We start from the raw sequence: 25,267 nt of genomic DNA, 5'->3' as shown, positions 1-25,267 counted from the left end.
AACTGCACAATTATATTTGCAGAGGTTAGGATTATTTTGTTTTTTTTTTGGCCCAGTTGTTAATTTAATGGAATTTTATATTCTTAGAATAAATTCTCTTATTATTCATGTCTTACAATATTACTTGAGATATATCGTATAAGTATATATTCATATGGTCATTATTTTTATGTATTAATGATGAGTAATATTCTAAAATTTAGTATGATATGCTCTAATTAATTAGTTTACTTAGCTAGTATAGTTTTCTGAATATTGTGTTTAAGTTGCTTTTCCAATCTAAATTTTTATATATTTATATGTTCATTATTTTTATGTATTAATGATGACTAATATTTTAAAATTTAGTGTTATATGCATTAATTATGATGAATTGAATCCTTAATAAATCTACATATTAATAACATTTTTTTTAAATATTCTTTTCTAATAATTTATAGTTGTGATGTCATTCAATACGTATCAAAAATTATATTTAGAGCTAATATGACCATTGAAGCTAACTAGGCAAAGTTGAGTGATTTTTGGAAGACAATAAAATTGAGTGACAATTGGTGAATTACTCAAAATTAGAGTGACCCTCCCGCTTCTAACTTAAATTTGAGTGACTTTTGAAAGACAAACTAATGCAGTGATTATGGTGGCCAATTACCCAAAATTGAGTCACATTCAAGTTTTTTTTTTTTTTTTTTTTCTTTCTAGAATTGCCTTTTAAGATATTTTAACTTGGACCTTCATTGAAGTGCAGAAAAAAAAAGAACAGGATTCTGTCGACGCTCACCGCTCTGTTACTCCGCCGCACGGTCAGCAATCTCCGGCTTAGGTAAACTCTCTCTCTTTATTTCTTCTTCAAACATTAGATGAGTGAAAACAAGAGAAGGCGATAACAGTTTAACCCTAGCTATGCGACAAATGCCAAACCCTAGCTAGCCGATGGCAGGTTAATCTATTGTGTATAACTAAAATTTCATTATTTTTTCAACCATCCCAGTTATCTCCATCTCTCTTTGCTTTCTGTTCGATTCAGTTAATTTTCACTACTTTTCAGTTGATAGCATTCTCATTTGTTCCTTGAAAATATATAAGTAGAAAGGAGTTTCAGTTCTCATGTTCAGAAACACTATATGAAATGAACTTATGCAAAAAAAAAAAAAAAAAAGGAGAGATACGAAATGAGCAACACTAACTTTCAAAATATAGCTACTTTCAAAACTATTATTATGATTTTATGTATGTGCATTATGCTTTACTCTACCATCAGATACGTTATTTGAAAATTGCATCTTGTTTGAAGAGGCTCAACTAAATCTTAGTCCAACATATCGAAGTTACTGGATCACACAACTCAAATGCCGAATTTGATTTGGTTTGATTTCAGTTTAGTATTTTGACAACCGAAAATGCAGAACCAAAGTTTTCGAAAACCTAACCAAACCAGCCGATGAACACTCCTGCAAAATCCACTTTTACGTTTAATTTGTTTTTCTTCTGGATATAAATAATTGTGGAAGAAATCTTGAAATGTTCTATTGTTTTAGTTATTTTGGAGGTTTCTTTTGTTTATCAAAACTCCTACACTCGGTAAACACTTGACAAACGTTGCATTGATAAATGGATATGGTGAATCTTGACTGTATATGTGATGTTATATCAGATTTTTTAGTGTTATTAATGCTTTGGGGACCATCAAGACGATAGCATTCAATATTTCATATATCATATGAATCTTCGGTTTCATTTTCTTTCCAGAATTTTGGGTTTTCAAATAGTTTGCTTGGATAGAAGATGGTTTTCAAAGGAATTCTATTGTTTTTGGGTGAGTTTTGAAATGGTTTCGTTTGGACAGGAATAACTTTTGAAATAAATTTGGAAGTTGGATTTTAATATTGATGTTATGGAGGTTATCTAAGCTGCTGGATGAATTTATTTAACCATTTGAAAACCTCAAAGTTGTCTGACACTTCTGTAATTATATGTAAATTAGGCTACCACTTTACTTATTTATCAATGATGAAGAGGGTATGGAGAATCCCGGATGCTTTCCAGATGGAAGCAATTCTCCGAAGATCTTCTGAAGATTATAGAAAACTTTCATCGTGTTACACAATTGCACGAGGTTCAGCCAATATGTTTTGCATCCGAGGACTGGCAAGCGAGGCGCCTTCTTCGCAACCTGCCTGGCCACAGGTATTTTCTTTGTTCGCAGATAGGTGGAGTCACGCTGATTCTTTAGTGAAACAGGATATGAAAGAAAGGGTTTCACATTTAAGGGATGAGCTGCTAGCATACAGTGGTGATGCTGAAAAGATTGAGAAAATATTGGAAGATAGAGGGATTTCGTTGTTTAGGAGGTATGCAGATGGTTCTGCAGTTGTTGAGCTCTTAAAGCAGCTAAAATCTTCGCCCGGATTAGCGCTCCAGGTGATTTTCTTTCTGTATGTAACATACTTAATATCTGTACTTTAGCAACACACCATAGCATCCTCATTATAACTGAATTGTTTTGCGATGGTTGACTTGATTATTATTTTGTCTGGTGGATATTTTATTTGTCAATTAGAAGCTACATAAACTCTGCTAACCACCAATCTTTGAACATAAAAATACGGTAAAACAAATATATGAATGAAGTTGTGATCAACGAGGACTTGTTGACCCTGCAAAAGTCAATTAAATTGGGACCTCATAGAGTTATTGTCATAATGTATGAGTATAACATTTATGATTAAATTATGTAAATTAGGCGTGGAATATAAATGGAGCTGAGTTTGTGGATGAAACAAAAATGAGTGGTTTCTCTTCTTTTGGCGACATGAAAGAATTCTCCTTTCGATTAATCAATAGTAATCTCGTGCCTTTCTACTAGTCACAGTTGAAGAATTATCTTGTGTGCCTTTACTGTATTAAGTAAATTTCTTCTGCATTTTATCTAAGAGCAAGTGTTAAGTCTATGAGACTCTTTTCTATCAGGCTTTTGACTGGAGAAGAAGACAATTGGATTACCGGACTCCCATGTCACCTGAGGAGTATTCCAAGGCTATTGTTGTGGCTGGAAGGTTAAAGAATGTTGATCTTGCAGCCGAACTATTCAAGGAGGCTTCCAACAAGCTACTCAAGTCGACCTCTTTATATAATGCCCTTATGACAGCTTATATGTTCAATGGTTTGGCTGTAAAGTGTCAATCAGTTTTTCGTGACTTGAAAAGGGAAGCAACATGTACTCCAACTATTGTTACATACAACATACTTATCTCGGTGTTTGGAAGATTAATGCTGATAGATCACATGGAGGCAACCTTACGGGAAATAAATGATTTAAATATCTGCCCAAATGTTAGTACGTACAACTATTTAATTGCTGGATATATCACAGCGTGGATGTGGGATGATGTGGAGAAGACGTATAGAATCATGAAGGCAGGAAGTATCAAGCCTGATCTTACTACCCATTTGTTGATGCTTCGAGGATATGCACATTCTGGTAAGTTGGATAAGATGGAAGAAATCTATGAGCTTGTTAAAGGTCATGTTGATCAGTATGGAATCCCGTTAATTCGATCGATGATATGTGCTTACAGTAAAAGTTCTGACGTAAATAAGGTTCAAAAGATTGAGGAATTGATGAGGTTGATTCCTAAAGATGATTATAGGCCTTGGCTTAATGTCATATTGATATGTTTGTATGCAAAGGAGGATTTATTAGACGAGATGGAAAATTCGATAAATGAGGCATTTAAATGTAACACATCTGTCACAACAGTTGGTGTTATGCGTTGCATCATTTCAAGTTACTTCCGAAACAATGCAGTGGACAAACTTGCTAATTTTGTTAGCCGTGCAGAATGTGCTGGTTGGAAAATATGCAGGTCCCTTTACCACTGCAAGATGGTTATGTATGCATCACAAAGGCGACTCGTTGAAATGGAGAGCGTTCTTAGCGAGATGGATAAAGTGAATCTGGATATCTCAAAGAAAACATTTTGGATATTACTTAAAGCCTACGCAACATGGGGGGAAAAGCATAAATTTCATCAGGTCTTGTGTATGATGTGCAAGCATGGATATGGAATTCCTATGAATGGATGAATTTGGTAGTTCATATTTCAATTTCCTTCCATCATCGTTCTATGGCGGTTAACCGATTGTAATGCTGTTGGAATCTGGGATTTTGATGAAGCAGATGACTCCGTTATTTAGTTCTTCTCCTTTTCTTGTTCCCTGTTATTGCTGATATACGACATACTAGAAAGAAGCTCAAGCGATGAAAGCATTTCTATGATTTAGAAGAGTTAATCCAAGCATGTGTGAACAGCATGTCTGCTTATTGTCAATATAATTCCAATTGAGGGTATTTTAGACTTCTCATAGTACTTAGTTGTGTAACTTGTCGAGTATTTAACGTGAAACTGAAAGGCCACGGGCCACTTCTTTATTTTGCTTTGTTCGTGGCTCTAAATCTTCTACAGCCTTTTTGGTTCATTGCCATTCAGCTTGTCTGGGTTTTAACATCATCTCTAAGCTATTAACCTTGTACGTTCTTTCTTCTGCTATCCTTTTTTCTTCTGCTTGTAGTATCCTTTATATTTACGCTTCTGACGCGGGTAATAACTGCTCTCTATCCTTGGATGTTCTTGCTAGATTCTTTGTCGCTACACTCGCTCGGAGATTTATGTTGTTCCACTGCCTCTGATCGGTGAGTCTCACTGATATTCTATCACTTTTTATTTTTCTGCCTGCTTTCTAAATTTAAATCTGGGTTAATGGTTTTGATTCCAAGGACAAAGCAAGTAATAACATTTTTTTTTTGATTAAGCACCGGGTGTCCGGGTCTCTTTGAGCCCCGACTAGTCCCGGGGGTGCACAGGCCCTCGGCAAGGAGTTTCCCGCAAGTGCACCACGGGTAATTAAAGCAAGTAATAACATTGATGAGGCTATAATAAGATAGATGATTCTGTTTCATGAATTGAGTATTTAATGGCCTTCGCAGTAGTTGTTTGATGCAGTCATTCATATGAAACATCATGAATATCTGGAAGAGTTACGCTCCTTGAGTTCCCATTGTTTCCCTCTTTATTGATGGAAATACTAAAGTTGGTGTTGCCTCTATGCAAGTGCTGGTTTACAAATATATCTCGTTCTTTTTTTTGTTACTAGAATAATGTTGTTCCTTTTCTCGAATGACAGTGGTACTTTTCTATTTTGTTTCGAGGATAGAGTATTTTAACTGCCTTTGCGGTGGTTGATATTGGAAAATATTTACGTAGTTGGCTTCAAAGATGCATTGTGTGTATTAGTTAGAAGAATGTCGCTAAAGGTTCCGCATTTTTCTGTTTGCCCCATTTATTTCTAGCAATGCAGAGCCTTGTGATTGATATTTTACCAAGGCTAGCGATAGAACTTTTGATGACGGTTCTATTACCTTAGAATCAATGTTGATAATTTGGCCTAAGTGAAAATTACTCATTATCATTAAGGGTGGGAATAAAACAAAAAGAAAAAGAAACTATCTGACCAGAATTTTTGGTTTTTGGTTTATGTCGGTCATGGTTAATATTTCATAGTTTCAGTTTCTTTGATTCAGTGGTTGGTTCAAAGGGTTCGTTTTTTCGGTGAACCAAAGAACCGAGGTTTTCTAAAAGCTTTTGGGCCCCTTAGTCCCATACTCGGTTACACTTAGCTTAGCTTAAGATCAAAACAAATTCTCATACTGAAGAAGCCCAAAGCCCCACATCCAAATTCAAACCATTGCTGCTGCTGGGTCACCTGCTCTGTGCCGTTGCCGTCAGCCCTCATTCTGACTCACACTTTCATCTCGTTTCAGAATCTCTTCCTATCAAGGTCATCTCATGCTTTAAATATATGGTGTTCTGGTGTATTTTGGTTTCTATTCTGTTCGTTTGCTGTTTAAGTGACAAAGTACTAAATATAGCAGTGAGATTTGAGTTTTACTTGTTAGATTTAATGAACTCTTAAATGATTTGGAAAAGAAAACCAACAGTTCACTTTGTCTTCTTTCCGCAGCTGTACCCCAAAATATCTGCTCTAGAAGAGCAAAGAAGCAGCTATGCTACTCAATTTTGATGGAATGGCTTCACCGTTTTCTCATTCTTATTATTTGTTTTGGCTTGAAGTTCTGTGTCATTGCTGATTAATTTATGTGAAGAGAGAGAGAGTCAAGAAGGTATTGGCTTGGAGTAAATCCTTTTTTGCAAAATATTGATTTTGAGACCCATTTTTTGGTCTTAAAAAGACGCAAATTTGACAGGCCTGAATTGAAAAACTGAACCAGAATGAACAAAAGTTACTACGCTTCGTTTTCGGTTACCAAAATTGACAAACCGAAAACCCAAAAACCGAACTGAATCAACCGACACCCACCCCTAAGTATCATATGAGGTACCATATGAGATATTGTGCATTATTGATTCTATTTCGACTGTTTTTAGAGTTGAAGAAGATTTCTGTGAACCACATTGGGTAATGCCTATGAAGAGGAGCCTTGGAGTAACTGGTAAAGTAGCTGCCATGTGACCAGGAGGTCACGGGTTCAAGCCATGGAAGCAGCCTCTTGCAGAAATGCAGCGTAAGGCTGCGTACAATAGACCCTTGTGGAACGGCCCTTCCCCGGACCCCGAGCATAGCAGGAGCTTAGTGCACGGGGCTCCCCCCCCCCCCCCCCCCCCCCCCCCCCCCCACTTTTTTTTTTTTTTTCACTGGGTAATGCCTTCCTAAATTCATGTGGCATACTGTCATGCTTTTTGCTCCTTTGGCTGATAAGTCTCCTCTTCTGATGTGGGGTACTTTTCCTAAGTAAGGTGCAAGTGAAGGACTAACTGGTAAACCATAGTAACCACTTGAATCACATGATTGAAAAAAGCTGCACAGATCTTTGTCAAAAGACTGGAAGATATTTATGCCTCTAATTTGTCTCTTACATGTACAAGTAGAGAAAGTTTGTATTTAGAAGTGCTTTCATTCTGGAATAAACTGTGAACTTCAATTGATCATATATGGGTATATAAACGTGGTTTCAAAGACCTGATGAATATTCAGACAGCTGTACTAAGGCCAATTAACACCCACATTATGCTGGTTGATTATGTGTAAACCATTATGAGTTTGGGTTTTCCATCTTTCGCTTTCCTGCTACTGTGCTAGCATAATAGTCAATTCTTCCATCAGTACTTATGTGAAAAACCTGTGTTTCCTGAGCAGACATGCGCAGAGACAAATGACGAGCCATTTCCTGATTATTTTTCGCAAGCACCAGCCAACTTGTTGCGGTTTGTATCTCAACCAAGACCCCGAAATTCCATTATTCTACTATTTCTGCATCCAAGGCAAACGTCTCTCATCTACAATTCAATTTGCGCGATCTCCAAGCTGAAGAGCAGCTGCCAGTTGTTTATATTTAGAACTGCACCGAGTCCCAGATTACCTGGAAGCCGTTCCTTGATGTTTCTGCTGTCCCAAAATGTGAATATGAGACTTTTCTTGCCAATCAGTCAAAAGCTCTGACAAAACAGATGCAGCGGCGTTTTACATCTGTTTTTTTTTGTTTTTTTGTTTATTATTGGATTGTTGGTCTGCTGCTCAGCCTCTGAAGTGTGCTTACTGTCTGAAGCATCAGGAGAAAATAGGGGAAACAATGGGCTTACTGTCTGAAGCATCAGGAGAAAATAGGGGAAACAATGGTGCTTCCTCAAACAGTGGTTATTCACATGGAAAGGTCTGTGCAACACTGACTACTCTGTAAATGGGTGCTTGGTGCATTCTGGACTTATAGGTTTTGTTTCCTTCTTCTTTCCAGGTTTGTTGATAAACTACCAGGCCACCTGCTGATTATGTGAAAGCATCATACAGAAACTCTAAAACCCTTGCTTAGAGTTAGTGAGCGCCGGAGGTGGTGCCGTGTATTACTGACATATGTACATTTTTTAGATCTTCTACATTTTATACATGGTTACGAGTCGAGAGCATTGTGTTTGGTTGAACCTGCTACAAAGGACTAGATCTGCCTCTATTAACTAGTAGTTACAATTGAAGGTATACCTTGAGATGGTCGATGTTTGTTTCGTTCTGCTGCTCATGGTGCTTGTTTAAGGTCGAGAGCCCCCGCATGATGAGAACCTACAGAGACAATTAGCAGATGAAATACGGGCCAGAGTATGTTTGTTTCTTAATAAGAATGTTTGTTTCTTAATAAGCCTATTGTTCCTAGATTTGTTGTCGGGAAGCCTGAAAACTGTAATAGTTCAAATTATTTTGGTATTTTGCAGACTAAAAACTGAAACTTTAAAGTGATAAAGTTCAAAAGGATTGAAATTAGCGTATAATCATTTGCTCTGACTGTTGTTTCTGCAACAGCGTCTTAGTTCTTGCTATTTGAAGAGTCTAATGTTTATTCTCGTTCTTTTTCATTCCCTTCTAGGAGGTCTTGCTTATCGGTTCAAATATGCTTCCAAAGCAATGTTAACTGAACACTTGCGAAAAGGAATTAAAATAGATCTATACCAGAAATGAAATGAAAATAAGTAGGGAGAAAAGGAAAGAAGAGGAGAATCTACAATTTCTGTGTTTTTTTTTTAGGTGGAAAATAAAAATTGCAGCAAATTCTGCTTACTATAGTTCATTTTTGTATTTGGGTGGCAGATGAATTCGTAAGGAGGCGGTCTTCCGCACAAATACCCCTATTTTGGGTTGGTCTTTAATTTTGCCTCTCAAATTTGTGGTCTTTAATTTTTGTGCTTCAGAACTTCTAGTGTGGCATAACTTAGATTTCGCTCAACATAATTTAAATTTAACATCCCACAAGTTATGTTGGATAAGGTAAAACTTTTAACGCTTAACATATATGAGGGACAAAAATTAAAGACCAGTGCGTTTGAAGGGCTATCCATGCAAAAAGGACTAACGAGGCAGGGAGAGACAGAATGGTAAATATACTGAAGAGGGTTGAGCTTAAAAAGGTTGATAAAAGCACATATGCATGTCTGAGTAATTTCATTATAGGTAAGACGGTATTAAGCAATAGAATCATTAAATCCCTACTCCGTTAAGGCAAAAAACTTATGATGTTATTAGTGGTATTATTTATACTAGTTCCTATTAGGTATGAACTTATGAGAATATTGAGATGGGTGTGTGGGCACACTAGGAGCGACAGGATTAGAAATGAGGCTATTCGGGATAAGGTGGGAGTGGCCTCGGTGGAAGACAAGATGCGGGAAATGCGATTGAGATGGTTTGGGCATGTGAAGAGGAAAGACATAGATGCCCCAGTGCGGAGGTGTGAGAGGTTAGCCATGGATGGTTTCAGAAGAGGTAGGGGTAGGCCAAAGAAATATTGGGGAGAGGTGATTAGACAGGACATGACGCAGTTACAGCTTACCGAGGACATGACCTTAGATAGGAAGGTGTGGAGGACCCACATTAGGGTAGAAGGCTAGTATATAAGTCTCGTTATCTTTCCTTATTAGTAGGCGCATTAGCGCATTATAATTTCTTGTGCTCTGATTTATGTTATTATTCGCTACTTTCTGTACTTTGATTACTCTATTTTATCTGTGCCGCTTTCGTTATTTGCATTTCCATATCGCTTTGAATTCCTTGATTATCCTGTTTTACTGTGTCGCTTGCATTATTTCATTACAATATCGTTTTGAATCTTTTAACCTTATCTGACTCCCTTTTTTATGCTTCTATTGAGCCGAGGGTCTCTCGGAAACAGCCATCCTACCTTGGTAGGAGTAAGGTCTGCGTACATTCTACCCTCCCCAGACCCCAAGATGTGGGATTTCACTGGGTTGTTGTTGTTGTTGTTGTTCCTATTAGGTATGACAGAATTAGGAAACATGATCCGCGTCCCGTTCAAGTTTATGCGATTATTGACCTACCTAATTAAGCCCATCTAAAAGTTGATTTGATTTGTAGCCAAAACTGATCCATAAGAAATCTTGGAAATATTTTAAAATATTTTTTTGTTTGACTTGTTATATATAATCATAATTAAAAAAAAAAATTAGGTATTTAATCAAATTATAAGAAAACAAATAAATAAATTAGGACTTAGTGAGAGTTGGTCAGGTTGCGCTACAACTCATTGATTAGCTCATTTCAGCTCAAGTAATTATTGAGTGTGTCATTAACTCACCTATTTATTAACTCAACCTATTTTGATTCCAAATTTAACCTAACCCAGTCATTTGACGTGCTCAGTTCATGTGTACATGCGTTGTATGTAAATGCCCTGTTAGTTGAACAAATAAAGAAATTAGGACTTAGTGAGAGTTGGTCAGGTTGCACTACAACTCATTGATTAGCCCATTTCAGCTCAAGTAATTATTGAGTGTGTCATTAACTCAACCTATTTTGATTCCAAATTTAACCTAACCCAGTCATTTGACATGCTCAGTTCATGCGTACATGCGTTGTATGTAAATGCCCTGTTAGCTGTTATAAATTTAGATCAAATTTTTACTTGTGTTTTGTTATCTAAGTATTTGAATTTAAGATCATTGGATATGTTCGGACCTTAAAAGGTTAATAATTAAATTAATTTAGTTAGATGTTGCTTTGGCTCTAGATTTATAAATTTCTAATTATGAGATCTCAAATTATACAACATTTTTTTTTCACAACCGATATTAGGCTTAGCAAATATGCGGGGATCTCTTTGTATTTTAAAAAAATTTGAGGTTATATCTAAAAATATTTATTACAACCCTCTTTGTCTTTCTCTTTCTTTCCTCTTTCTTCTTCCCCCAAAACATTCCTTTACTCTCAAGTTCTTTCATTCCTAAATCTTCTATGTGTGTAATTGTTGTTGGAAGCTAAACTTGAAGTATATATACATTTGGTTGCTGAAAAAAGTGAAGGAGCTGAAAGGCTTTGATAGTCATTAACAGAGTTTCGGAGTTCTAGTTCAAACATTTGGGTTACCGCACGAGTGGGTGATATCTCAAAAGACCGAAACATGAGGGGAATTCATATTTAAAATTTGAAGCAATTTCATTGAGGTTTGACATGATTTTGGATCGATTTACAACAACTCTCAAGGTCGAAGAAGACGATTGTTCAAAGTTTGGATTACTTTAAACGAGCTCCATTTTGAGTGGGTGATATCTCAAAAGATTTAGAAGTAGTCTATAATAATTTTGTTCAGCGTGTAATAGATTTATGAGCATCCTATAGTTTATACTAAACTGGTGCATTGGCGGTGAAAAATGAGAACAAGCGGCAATATAGAAGAATCAATAGGATTCTCGCTGCTCTTCTCGTTGCTCGAGGAGAGACGCTCGAATACTACAGTTTCCCTTCTTCTTCCCCCCAACTTCCCCTCCTCACAAATTCTGTAGTTCTATTTTTGTCTCTTGTTAGCTAGGTAACCCTTTTGCCATGGTAATATGCACTGATTGAAGAGGATCAAACTTAGCCACTAGATCTGGTGTATATTTAATGTAGTGAAGAATGCAAAAAATAAAATAAAATGCACTAAGAACTAAAGAGGGTCACACTTAATTAGCCACTAAGAACTGAAAGGGTCATAGATAGCAACTAGACCACGTCTTTATTCAAATTGACAGTAGTGAAGAATGTAAAAATAGGCACTGAGAACTGAAGAGGGTCACACTTTAGCCATTAAGAACTGAAGAGGGTCACATATAACCATTAGATCAAGTGTATATTTAATAGATGGTAGTGAAGAATATAAACATTAGGCACCGAGGACTAAAGTAACACCTTTTCAGTCCCATTGGGCACAATATTTCGTTAATTTTAAGTTTTGATTTCTGTTCTATTATAATATTTATCAGATAATTATAAATGACTACAATTTTCGTAAGCAACCTAAGATTTATACGAAATTATCTTGAAAATTGATGAATTAATTCTTGAAATCGTTCTTGGCATTTAAATGAATATTTAACAAAATGATAACATCATTATTAATATAAACACTAATATCAATAAAATTTTACAAGTTGTTCTCGATTAATCTCAAAATTACATGTTGGCCACATAGTTATTTCACCAATTGCAATAAGGCGATAAATTTTCACATTGATCACATGTGTTATGTCATCAATTTCAATATAGATCACATGTAACATATTAACCTTTTCCAAATATAGTTATTTCACAAATTTCAAGTTGTTAAATATAGTGATGATCATCACAGCCTTTTTATCAACACATTATTAATATTAATCATTGATTATTATTGTTTTAGATCATTATCAGTCTTGTTGTTTACCCTAAAAAATAGTACAGTTAAATTTTTAGAGGTCTAAAGTGTTACACCTCGTTTTTCGCGTACGTTAAGGTTTCATCTTAAGTCATTTGTTGTAAGCTTGTATTGGGAAGTTGTGTATCAGGCCTATGAGTGTATCCTGGAGATGTATAAGTTTTTAAACATGTTTGGAAAGGAGTATGAAGGTTAGACGTCAAACGAATCGGAAAGAATATGTTTCGTCAGAAAATTTGACATAGGCAGTTCCTCAGCCCGTGAATAATTTCATGGACCGTGAAAATGGTGTTGGGCCACCGTGGAATGGTGGAAGTGGGGTGGAGCCACTGGAACAGTTTCACGGTCCGTGAAAGGAACCGTGAAATTGAGGCGGTGGAAATTTGTCCCTTTTATTATAAATTGATTGGCTCGACTTGGGGTTCAATTATTTAAAAAACAACAGATCCTTATTGACCCTATAAGCTCTCTCAAATACCCCAAATCATTCCAAACCAACACAAGAGAGGATCAAGCTCTAAATCGGCAACTAGTTCATAGGAAGTGATTGTTCTTGCTTCTACTTGGAGTTGCGGTGAATTTGGTCTAAAAGCAAGTTGTGTGTGGTTGAATTTCTTCAAGTATAAGGTATGTTCTTCACCTTATTTCTTATTTTGAGTTGATTTGAAGGTTTGGCAAGTCTTAAAAGTGAAGAGAATCATGGTAGAGAAGTCATAAGGTATTAAGTTGAAGTTGATGGTAATGGATTGAATTTGAAAGGAAGTTTTGGACTGATTTGAGTCTAAGGTATTAGTTTGGTTTAAAAATGCGAATAAAAGTTCTACTCACTTAATTTCCGGATCAAAACACACTCGGGATTTCTCCCTAGTAGAGTTGCTACTGATTTGGTCTTAATGATATGAATTTAGTTCTTATAGGTTTTTATTACTTATATAAGAAAATAAGTAGAGTATATCTCCTTTATAATAATACTTATAGGTATATGAAAAGAGTTTATTGTTTCCATCATTTTAAGCCATTAAAGCTCATATGCCAGATATATTCTAACACCAAAGTCATCTTATTCTCAAATTGGCCCAAGTATATCTCCCCTTGTTTTTGTCCTTAAAGTTTGGGCTTTTGGCCTAAAAGGTTTAAAATTCCTTTAAGTTTTTGTACTAGAATTACAAGTTCCAAATTCAGTTTATAAAAAAAAGAAAAAAGATTCACCTATTCTTGTGAAATTTTGAGTTTTGTTCCAAGTTGCATTAAAAATCAGCCTAAGTTGTACGAGATATTTTCCATATGTCCAAGTCCAAAAAAAGGGCTGTCCATTTTTTAACTTAAACTGTCACGACCCATTTCAGCCTAGGTCATGCGAGCACCTACCCCTTAACTCAACATTCATAATAATAGAAAGTAACGGAAGAAAGTAAAATAACGTTAAGTCTCACAATATAATATAATGTTAACAAGTGCGGAAGTAAATGAAATCCACCCTAGTATCTGGTCTGGTCATACAAGAGCATCTAAATCCGAATACTAAAAGTCTGAATAATAATACATAAGTAGTCTCAAATCATGTCTCTAAATGTAAAACAAGACATAAGTAACAGAAGAATCTTCGAGGTTAGCGGACACCATGCTCACCCTGGAAAACTCAAGTGGAAGCTGTAGAGTCGATCAGCCACGAGTCAGAGAAGTAGATCCGACCTAATACTCTGCATTCATAAAAGAATGCAACAAGTGCGGGTCAGTACAAACAACAATACTGGTAGGCATCATCGGCCGACCAGGCATAGATAACACAATTTAGAAAATAAGTAGATAGCAAGGAATCCAACAAGTATAAGATAATAAGATGACAACCAAGTGTTCGTCATCGCCTACGTAAAGCCTCTAAACCCAAGTACACTAAGTCTGAAATATATATATCCAATCCAATAATCACAATCAATCACCACGAATCAAAATCAAGCCAATGCAATGCAATGCAATAATGGAATGGATAAAATGTAATGCCATGCAAATAAGGTGTACATATGTACTCCGGACGAAAATATCGACGTCTCGGTAGCACAACCCAGTGTGACTCTGTTATACCCCGGAAAGCCTTCTGTTGGTACGCAAGTGAATGAACTAGTTAAATGCGAGTATCGGGTTAGTGATGACTTAAGGGCATTTTGGGAAAGAGTTATAACGTCCCTTGGACTGCTAATGAAGTGTTAAACAAGTGTTAAGAAGGTTCCATAAGGATCGGAGATCAATCGAAGTGATGAGAATAAGTTCAGTGAACTGGTGAGTTCTACGGCTCATTATACGGACCGTATAATGTTTTACGGACCGTATAATGGACCGTAAAACCATCACAGTGGAGGATGTTTGCTGGTGGAATTTTACGGTCAGTTATACGGGCCGTATAAATTTATACGGACCGTATAACGAACCGTCAAATGGTCATAGTGAAGGGGTGCAAGCAGACCTATTTCACGGTCTATTATACGGACCGTATAACCATTATACGAACCGTATAATGGACCGTCTAGTGGAACCCAACAGATCAGTGGAATGTTATTAAATAAAGGACCAAGTTCATGAAATCATTTCAACATTTCCTCCCTCTCTCTAAAACATCTCTCTACATTTATTATACAAGTTTTCAAGGATTATAAGCCATCAACAACATTAAATAAGTGAATTAAGAGTAAGAACCCATCAAGGATCATCTAAAGTCAAGAAATCAAAATGGAGAAAAACTAGGGTTTTGCTCAAAGTGGAGTATTATCAACTAAGGCTTGTTCCTACAACATCTAAGGTAAGATTCATGATATTTATATGTTGTTTAAGGTATTTAAGAGTAAAAATGCTTGGACATTGAAAAGTATAGTAAAAGGGGTCATGAATGATGAATAGTGACATTTTGAGAAATAGTTCGAATTGAATCATGATTGTTGTTGTGTTGTGACATGAATGTGCTATAAATGACGTTAAGACCATGAAATAGACATTGTAAATGAATGGACGAAATTGGATGTTGTGACCATGAATATGGATGAATTAAAGTGAATTGAGAAACCTAGATAATGTGGATGATTAATGGCCATTGATATGATATTATGAATGTATTGTTGGCGTTTGGGAGTTGAACTACGATATGGACAAATGTTGTATAAATAAAGGAGATGCTGTCCGATTTTCTCTAGCTTTGGCCATGTGTGTTAGTTATCGATCCTAATGATAGTATGACCTTAATGAAGGTAGAAACGTGAGCATCGGAGGAGTACGCGCAAGTGTAGAATAGTGCGACGGAAAGGTATGTAAGGCTAACCCTTCTTTCATAAGGCATGGTTCTTTGGCCAAACTCTTAAATCCTCTATATGAGTATGTTGTCTCCAAATGATTGATATTCCGAGCTCATAAGCTCACGATCCTTGATATGTACTACGATTGTACTATGCACCCCATATGACGAGTAAGCCTAAGATAAAGATGTAGCGATAACGATGATAATAATAATGTTGCTAAAGGTGCCTACGGGCTATTATACTTACATGTGCCTATGAAGGGCTATTATGACACCCCGAGCTTATAACGCCGGGTAGGATATATGTATGTGAATATGTATAAAGTATGTATACGATTACGAAACGCGCGCACACCTCTGCAGATGGTACGGATAACCCTAAAGCCTTGGTAGGGCCAGGTATGAGTAACCTTGAGCCTTGGTTGGCCAAGTATGTATGAAACACCGATCCCATGAGGTCGGGTATGTTATGTAAATGCTATGTATATGAAATGACTATGTAAATAATATGAATATGAATGTGATAAGACTATGTATAAGAATACGAATAAGGGCATGTACACGAACATGAGCACAAGTGTGGTACAAGTACTATTATGGAATACAGATGATGACGTAGGTGTACAAATACGTATGAAAAATGGAAAGTCCTACGAAAGGCAGGTAAGTGCTATGACGATGATATTATTGTCTCCCCCTCCTATGCTATTTCATATGTTGTTCATGATGCGTATTTATTGATGTTTCTCATGCTTTACATACTCAGTACATTCTTCGTACTGACGTCCTTTTGTTTGTGGACGCTGCGTCATGCCCGCAGGTGCACAGAGAGACAGACTTGATCCATAGCTGCCTATTCGGAGATTACATAGCAGAGCTCCATTTCTTCCGGAGTCATAGCTTTTGGGTACTTATTCTTTTGTGTATATAATTATGGGCATAGCGAGGTCCTATCTCGCTTATGTGATACGTTATACTCCCCTTAGAGGCTCGTAGTCATGTGTATGTGGTTAGACATGTCTGGCCTTTATGGCCCGTGTTTTGTGTATCATTTTGTCGGCCTATGTCCTATGGAACTAATACGATTGATGCTTAAAAATGTATGATTTATGATGTGGCTCACCTAGATTTAAGCCTAAGTGTAAGCTAAGAGGGTGCCCGGATGGGCTAGCACCGGGTGCTCGTCGCGGCCCCGAGTCGGGTCGTGACAGACTCACGAAGTCTAAGTGCCACCCGTCCTGGATCTTTGCCCAACAGACAGACGAGACCCTGGCTAATTGCTCACAGGGGGAGTCTCACCGGCACCACCCTGGGGGACCCGCGGAGCCCATGCACTAACAATGATTTCGGAATAACATCGGAATCGGCCATGCAACAACGATGCCAGAATAGATCTTCGGTCATTGGCCTCTCACAATCACTCAAGTAAAGGAGTCGCTTAATCAACGATACCAGATACTTACTGGCTATCGACTATGCATCATGAATATGAGGGATTGTGTGCAATGCACTTATCAACGATTCCAGAATTGAACCTCGGACATCGGCCTTCTCACAATCACTCAAGTAAAAGAGTTTATCAAACATCAGTTTCATACAATCAATTATTCCGGAATGGATCTTCGAACATCGGCCTTTACAATCACTCAAATGACGAGTTTATCAAATATCAATTTACTCAATCAACGATACCGGATCATTACTGGCTATCGGTTATGCATCATGAATATGTGAGAATGAGTGCAATGCGTACATCAAGTATTCAACAATCAAGTTCAATATCACAAGTACCACGAAGGGGTACGACATCAATGTATCATATCACAATACCATCAAGGATATGCCAACAATATATCAATATTACTAGTACCAATAACGGGTACGTCAACAATGTATCACAATGCAAATACCAACAACGGTATGTCAACCATATCTCAATCAAGATAGTAACATAGATTCTGATATTCACCACTACTCGTAGCATCAACCATCAAAATGGAACAATACACACACATAACAAGGTGGCTAGTCCCAACACATATCAGGGCCCAGCCTAAGGAAATATCCAACCCAATTTCATACTCAAAGGTTCGCATGTTGTCTCCGACATTATATTCTAAATATGTGATTCGCTATGCATAGTCTCACTAGAGGTAAGCCATAACCTACCTGGACTGCCGAACCGCAACACCAACAAGTCACTCTATCGCATTGCCCTTCCTCTGAAGCTTAGAACCAAAGTAGTCTAAGCATAATAGAATTCTAAATTAGAAATCATGAAGAATGATATTAATATTGCTACGATATCAACTAGGTCCATTTTAACCCTAGAAATTGAGGAAACGGGCCCCACAAGGGCGAAATGGGAAATTCGCGGGTAAAATACCAAATTGAATCCTAGGTAATCATAACCCAATCATTAATTATTGATTTCACTCAAGAATTGTCCCAAATCTGATTTCAAGTAAAAACGCCCAAATTAGGTATGAATCCTAATTCTCCAAATCCGAAATTCAACGTTAAAAGTGGAAGATATGGGCTTACTAAGCTTAGATTCATCACAATTTAACATTAACATCATCAATTTATCAAGGATAATCTTAGAGAAAAATCTCCCAAAACCCTCCTTCAAATACCATTTCTAAACCCCTGTTTGGATGGTTTTTTCATGTGGTTCATTAATGTATGGTTTTGTATGAAACCATGTTTGTTTCCATTGTTCTTAAAATTATGTGGTATGATGTTGTAAACCCGTGGTTCATCCCATGGTTATATAACCATGAAAAGTCCCAAATTTTGTAACCACGGATTTGGTGATTTTTCCGTGATTACGTATTTCATTTTTCCATTATACCCCACCCTCCACCATCCACCTCACCCCACCCCGCTCCACTCTCCACCATCCACCCCACTCCCACCCTACCACTCACCCCCACCCCACCCTTATCCCATAACCACCCACCTCACACCACCCACTACCCCTCACCACCACCCACTACCCCTCACCACCACTCACCCCATCCTACCACCCACTACCTCCATCCTCATCCCACAACCACCCACCTCACACCCCTCCACCACCTACTACCCCTTACCACCACCCACTACCCACAACCACCCACTACCCCTAACCTCATCCCACAACCACCCACCCCTCCACCACCCCCGCTCACTAGCTACTTATTTTTTAAAGTTCCTATTTTATTCTTTACCTGAATTTTATTAATATATATTGTCTAATTTCTAATTAAGAGTTAAGGGTATTTTTGTAAACTTACAAGTTATTATACAATACGATACAGTTAAACCAAACAATACAAATGTTATTAAACCACAACAAAGATACAATCTATCCAAACATTGTATTTATTAATACAGTACAATACAATACAACGCTATACTATACATTAATGAACCATGGGAAACAACCATCCAAACAGAGAGTAAGGGATTGAAAAAGGAAGAGGAAAATCTAAGATGATTGTGATTAAAGAGGAGTAAGGGATTAGATAAAGTTTTACCTCCAAAAATTCCTTCAATTTGTCTCCAAGAACAGCTTTCCCAAGCTCCAATATCGAGATATGAAATAATGAGGGTTTAAGACTCCTTTAATGGATTTAACTGCCTGTCACTCACTACAGCGGTACTGTGACCGCTTTTAGCGGTCAAGCCTAAATGGCTTGGACCGCTTCAGCGGCACGTCCACCGCCCTAGCGATGCCGCCGTTGCGGTGCTGGTGCCGCCAAAGCGAGCACCAGACACCAAAAACTTTAGCCCAATATTTTCCTTCGATCCGATTTTTCGACTAACTCCCGAGACCATCTGCTCTCATACCAGATACTTATTCCCACCTAAAAACGTGCTACGAACACACCTGTGGCCTCATAATTTTCAACGGAGATCTCGTTGACCGAGTCAACCGCCGATGCCTTAATTCCCATTTCCCATCCAACATCCCGAAATGCATCCGAATGCATTGCGAACCGAACCAAACGCACAGCCAAGTTCTAAACGACTATCCGGACCTCTCAAAATTAAAGGAAATTTGAAAAAAGTTCGTTTACTCAAAAGTCAAGCTCGGGTCAACCTTTTTTCACTTCAAGTCTATATTTTTCCCAAAGTTGCCTGAATCCAGTCTAGACACCTCGGGAAGCGTGTCAACGATACCCTCGGGTCAAAAGCGAGCTAATTAATGCTCGGGAGCGAGCGAAAGTGCCAAAAGAACTATAACGACCAAACGGGTCATTACATAAACTAGGCCTACGGCCCAAAACAACTTTGTTCTTTTCTAGATTTTGCCAAAGGGAAATGAGGCCCAAACCATTCAAGTTTTGGTCCAAAATCTTTTTTAACTAACCAAGTTATTAATTTAGTTTTGCACTTTGAAAAAATCTTATAATAGAACTAAGTTGCCGATTTCATGCTTAATATTAGAGATTAGCCGAGTTTGAAAATCGTTTGAGGCGACTTCCTAACAATACTATGCGTATTTCCTAAGTTCTAAGAATATAAGGGTTTCAATATGTACAAGTATATACATATACATACAAATATACAGAATATATTTGAAAATAAAAGAGGAGGTTAGGCTGGTGAGCCTACCTAAGCCCACTAATTGCCATTTTCACCCATGGTTGGGCCTTCTATGCCTTTATCTCCTCAGGAATCGATTAAAAGAAAAGTTGTTGGGCCGACTGGTTTCACGAGGAATGGCCCAAGCGGCTCGATGAAGTCGAATCATGCAAAAGAGGAGGGAGGTGGGGGGAAAAAACTCGGTTAGAAAGCACCTAGACTCAATCACTAATTTAAATGAAACTTAAAGGGTATGCACGTAATATAGTCATATATGCATAGATTATGTATAAACAAGCAGTAAAAAATACATAGGCTCAGAACGAAGTAAGCTAACACATAAAGGTACAAAGCCTAATCTCAAATAATCACTGAATCAGCAAGGGTGTAAAACAGGCCCAATTCTTAATATCACAACAACCAAGGAAGAGAACAAGCCCAAAATAGCATTTGTAAGGTGGGCCAAGTATAATTATGGAGTCTATTTTAGTAGTATACAAAGTATACTTCTCCCATATACACCAAGATGTATATAGGCTGCATATACTTTGCATATTTCTTGTATACATAAGTATAAACATAATTCAGTAAATATTAAGGATGAAACAAATAAAAGAGCAGGTCCAGATCTGCAAGAAGTCAGGCCCCAAAACCTTATCACAAAAATATGCAAAGTATTATTCATTATACCAAATATGTCCCTTTTATATACACTAGAATGCCTACATGTCATGTATATTCTGTATACTTCAGGTATATTTTATGAATATCAACATAGAACAAGGTAAGAAAAAAGGAAGGTAAATAAATTTAAAAAAAAAGAAAAAGATTCAGAGGCTATTCCTAGAAGCAACCAAACCAAATTTTATAACTCAGAAGGTGCACATGTTGTCTCAAACAAAACCAAACATTCGCATATTTTATAGATAACTCAAACCAAAGTGCACCTCAATCAAGAATGAGTAAAGGACATGCACAGTCAAGGTAGACATCCCAATAGGGTATACAGACAGATAATAAAAGATCTTGAAGACAAATATAACTTTCAAGCATATATAACATCCTTACTACCTCCTAACAGCATGTATGCACATTCAAGAACAAGGAAAGCCAAATAGACATGTAATCAATCAACTGGTTGGGCACAAAAGCTAAAAGGCATTTTTTAAAATCATATCAGAGTTACTCCAGTGCTAAATCATTTGAAATGAATATGTGATAGTGGAATGGGCTAAACAAGTACCAAAGCATGAAATTTCAACTTATATCTGGCAGGAATCAGTTAAGATCGGTACATAATAGGCTCAGATGAATTAAGCGGATCCATAACCACATGAATCAAAGCATGATTAAGTATGAAAACCTCCAACCACAATAGTGAACCATCAAAATATCCCTATATGTAGAGTCAGACACTGCAGGAACTAGATAAGACCAATAAGTATACAAATAACACAAAAGGATTGACTTAGCATATACTCAGTTGATACAAAAATTAAGCTTGACTAACAGCCCCCTAAGGGACTAGTAAACCATCCACCAGATATGAAGTCAGTGTCCTTAACAAAGAGTTAAAGCGCCTATATGTTTAACTAAATTCTCTTTGGAAATGAACAACATACTCAAAGACCTCAAAACAAGACATACATGCTCATTCCGACAACTATTCTAATGTAGATGGTCCATATCAGTCCAAACATACTTAATCATAGAATGCAAAAACTAACAAAGAGTACATAAGTCATCATATGGTTGAAACAAAAATGAATAAGCATAAGGACCTGTATCGAAACAGATTAGGTTGAAATCATCCAAAGGCAAATACTGAATAGGCATGATTGATCTAGGTAGACTTACAACAACAAGAATTCATATCCAAATAAACATTCTAGTTTTAAGCAGGCCAATATCAATCCCAAATCCAACAGTGAACATATGCTAAATACAAAGATGGGTTAACAAGTCTTTTACATGTGATTATATGCACAAATATGGTCTAAACAAGTATAGGTACCCTTCTAATCGCATAGGTGAGTCAATGTGAGCATAGCAAATAAGATTCAGGCCATATTTAAATCAGCCAAGACTTCATAAGAATGGATAAAAACTTAGATATGCTTTGTAATAATAAGCTATATTTACACATGCACAGATTAGTCTATAAGGCTACTTAAATTGATTTATACTATAGGAGATTAACTAGACTAAATCATACTGAAAACTAAACTAAAATTCAAATCAAACTAAATTAACTAGACACAAATATCAACAAGCATATACTAAACACAATACTGAAATAGACACCTAAAACTAGCTAACACACATATTAAACACAATAATGCAAAAAATAAATAAAAGGGGAATATTTACCTCTTCTTTGCGTAGCCTTGGTCGAAAATGGACTGGGAAAGCCTTTTGCCTCCACCTCCGGTGCTCAGCCACAAAGACAAGAAAGGAATGAAAACTTTTAAACTTAAAACTCGGTAAGTTAAAGGTTCCAAACAAAGATTGCTAGATCCCTAGGTATACCGAGTCTATCTTCGAGTATTTCGATATTGCGAGCTATCAAATAGTGAGATATGGGGTTCTATTTATAGAACCCAAATCTGAGAAACATCAAACCCTAATTCGATGTGGGACAAGTGAAAATCTCAAAGGATTCATCTTGAATCCCGCCTAAATCCCAACAGCCAATGAGGTTCGAGTTTTCAAATTAGCAACAGGACAAATCCATTAATGGGATTTTTACTCGTTTGATAGTAAAACGCAGAAAAAGAGAAAAAGGAGAAGGGTTTTACCTTTTTTGGTCGAGACTTGGTGGAATGAGGAGGCAAAATGTTTGCCTCAAATGGCCAGGCCAGGTCTGTAATAGACGACGTACGCTTGAAAAATGACTAATTCGAGTAACGATGACGCGAGGAAAGAGAAACCGCATGTTGGGGGTTAGGGTTTCACCATGCGAAACCCTCACTTCTTTGATGAAATGTTTAAGGGTTCATTTGGTGTCCGTAGTGGCGTATATGCTTGTTCAAGAAAAGGGAAATGGGCCAGGTCGGTCTATCTTGGACCGAGCTCGGTCACTTAAAAGAAGAAGAGGGGTGAGATGGCCCAAATACATATATATACATGATATACATATGTATATACATGTATATATTTTGTATATCCATGTATATATATTGGGGGGGGGGGGGTGAATTATTGAATCTTAAACAAACAACCAAAATTTGAATGGTTTGATAATTAACTAAAGTATTTCAAATATGGCCAAATTAATATTAATTAACTAATTAATCAAACCAAAGACATGACTATTTTGCATAAAAGGACTTAAATTGCAAATATGGTCCTGATTTGGTTATTTCAATTATGGCCATAATTAACTAACAATTGATTGTTTCAATTGTAGCCGCAATTAATCACATAACAAATAATTTCAAATATAAAAACAATTAAGCATCTAATAAATTCGAAAAAATTGCAAATGCAAAATTGATTATGCAAAGTTAAAATTTGAGAGGTAAAAATGATTATTTACTTAATTAATCAAATTTCTTGAATTAAACGGAGTAAAATATTTGTCAATTTGATGCTCGATAATTTAAAAAATTAATTGAATAATTGTTTTGAGTCATTTCCTGATTAATTTTACAAGTACTTTAATATTAATAGTAAAATATGTAAAATATTTTAAATGACTTACAATATATATTTGCATTTATTTTGCCAAATGAAATGGCAAAACATTATCTAAATAGTTTTTTGTAAAAAACATTTTGGCTCATAAGACACATATTTCACTTCATTCGAGATCCAAGAATTTGGGGTAATTAAATAAAATTATGGGAGGTAAAAAATTATGTGTCAATAGTCAAGATGAAATTTCCTCTTCACTTTTGTTGCTAATCGACAACGCTTTCTTTTGTTTATGATCAAGGGTTCCACGAACTCCTGTCACCTCATCATTTCCATTCGGAGGGATTTCCTTGGTTTTTTTTGAGCTCATCAATTATCATGTTGATAACGTGACGTGGTTCGGCCTGAAACTCTTGCTTGACCAAATCCTTATTCATTCCGTAGTTATCTTTGGCCCTGTCAATTAAGAATTCTCTTAAGTGACCATCCTTTAACAATCGTGCGACCTCATCCCCGAGGTACCTGCAGTCAGCCGTCCGGTGACCATGGGCTCTATGGCAATCACAAAATAAGCTCATATCCTTTTAGCTGGGATCTGACCTCATCAATTGGGGCTGCTTCACACCATCAATCCTACTTATTGCTGCGACCAATTCCACCAAATCAACATTGAAGTTATATTTCGATAACCACAAATTGTCAATATTGTTTGTAACTGGATCTACGGTCGCAGTTTTGGACTGCAATCCTCGTCTATTTTGACTTGAGTCGATTTTTGTGTCAGAATTAGGCCTCTCAAATTGATTATTCCGGTTTTGTTCTGGTCTTGAACTGGATTTCTCCTATTGACCATATGGTTGATACCTTCCTTTCCCATATCTGAGATCGTGATTAGCATTCCTTCTTGGTCTGTCATGGTTCCAACTCCTGCCAGTAGATCCAGCTGATAATTCGAACTGATCATCTTCCACTCAGATTTTTAATTCATACTTGTTATGAACTGTAATGACCCGTTTGGTCGTTATAGTCTTATCAGTACTTTTGACCCTTCCCTGAGCTTGTCTAGCTCACATTTGATCCGAGAGGACCTTTGACACACTTCCCGATGTATTTGGATAGGATTTGAGAGACTTTTTAGGAAATTTGGGCTTAAAGCTAAAAATAGTGGACTCAAAGTTGACTTTTGGGAAAACGAACCTTTTTTCGAAAATTCATCGATTACGAGAGGTCCGGATGGTCTTTTAGAACTTGTGTGTATATTCAGTTCGGTTGCCAATGCACTCGGGTGCATTTTGGGACTTAGGTTAGGAAGTTGATGTTGAGGTATCGGGGGTTGACTCAGTCAACGAGACTTCCATTGGGATTTCTGAGGCCACAAGTGCGTTCGTAGCATGTTTTTATATGTGTCTGTGTATGTGGTATGTGAGCAAATGACGTCGGGTGATAGTCGAGATTTCGGGTTAAGATTGTGATTATATTTGGGAATTTATGATTCTGGTGCCCGCTATAGCGACACCAGTACCGCATCA

The 25,267-nt window shown here is 36.9% G+C and overlaps 1 protein-coding gene and 1 long non-coding RNA gene across 6 annotated transcripts; one reads left to right on the top strand and one right to left on the bottom strand.

Moving 5' to 3' along the window:
- Positions 1–671: 671 nt before the first annotated feature.
- LOC132633920 (pentatricopeptide repeat-containing protein At2g30780-like) lies at positions 672–8,336 on the top strand. 5 transcript variants are annotated; one of them, XM_060350300.1, is made up of 8 exons: positions 672–823; positions 1,985–2,421; positions 2,971–4,530; positions 4,639–4,693; positions 6,022–6,181; positions 6,447–6,583; positions 7,216–7,729; positions 7,811–8,336. In XM_060350300.1, exons 2-3 carry the CDS (start codon positions 2,008–2,010, stop codon positions 4,084–4,086), a joined length of 1,530 nt encoding a protein of 509 aa, XP_060206283.1. In that variant the 5' UTR covers positions 672–823; positions 1,985–2,007; the 3' UTR covers positions 4,087–4,530; positions 4,639–4,693; positions 6,022–6,181; positions 6,447–6,583; positions 7,216–7,729; positions 7,811–8,336. The 5 variants fall into 5 exon arrangements, with proteins under 5 accessions (XP_060206283.1, XP_060206285.1, XP_060206288.1 ...); XM_060350302.1 differs by lacking the exon at positions 6,022–6,181; XM_060350305.1 differs by lacking the exon at positions 6,447–6,583.
- A 5,397-nt stretch (positions 8,337–13,733) lies between these two features.
- LOC132633899 (uncharacterized) lies at positions 13,734–22,892 on the bottom strand. The gene is made up of 2 exons (XR_009579921.1): positions 20,133–22,892; positions 13,734–13,947 (listed from the first exon to the last, which is right to left on the bottom strand). It is a non-coding gene; the product is annotated as an uncharacterized LOC132633899 (long non-coding RNA).
- Between the last annotated feature and the right edge of the window lie 2,375 nt (positions 22,893–25,267).

Source organism: Lycium barbarum, chromosome 1 (assembly GCF_019175385.1).
Source record: "Lycium barbarum isolate Lr01 chromosome 1, ASM1917538v2, whole genome shotgun sequence".
NCBI classification, from domain to species: Eukaryota; Viridiplantae; Streptophyta; class Magnoliopsida; order Solanales; family Solanaceae; genus Lycium; species Lycium barbarum.
The sequence above is the reverse complement of the archived record's forward strand: the minus strand, read 5'-3'. Positions and strand labels throughout refer to the sequence as shown.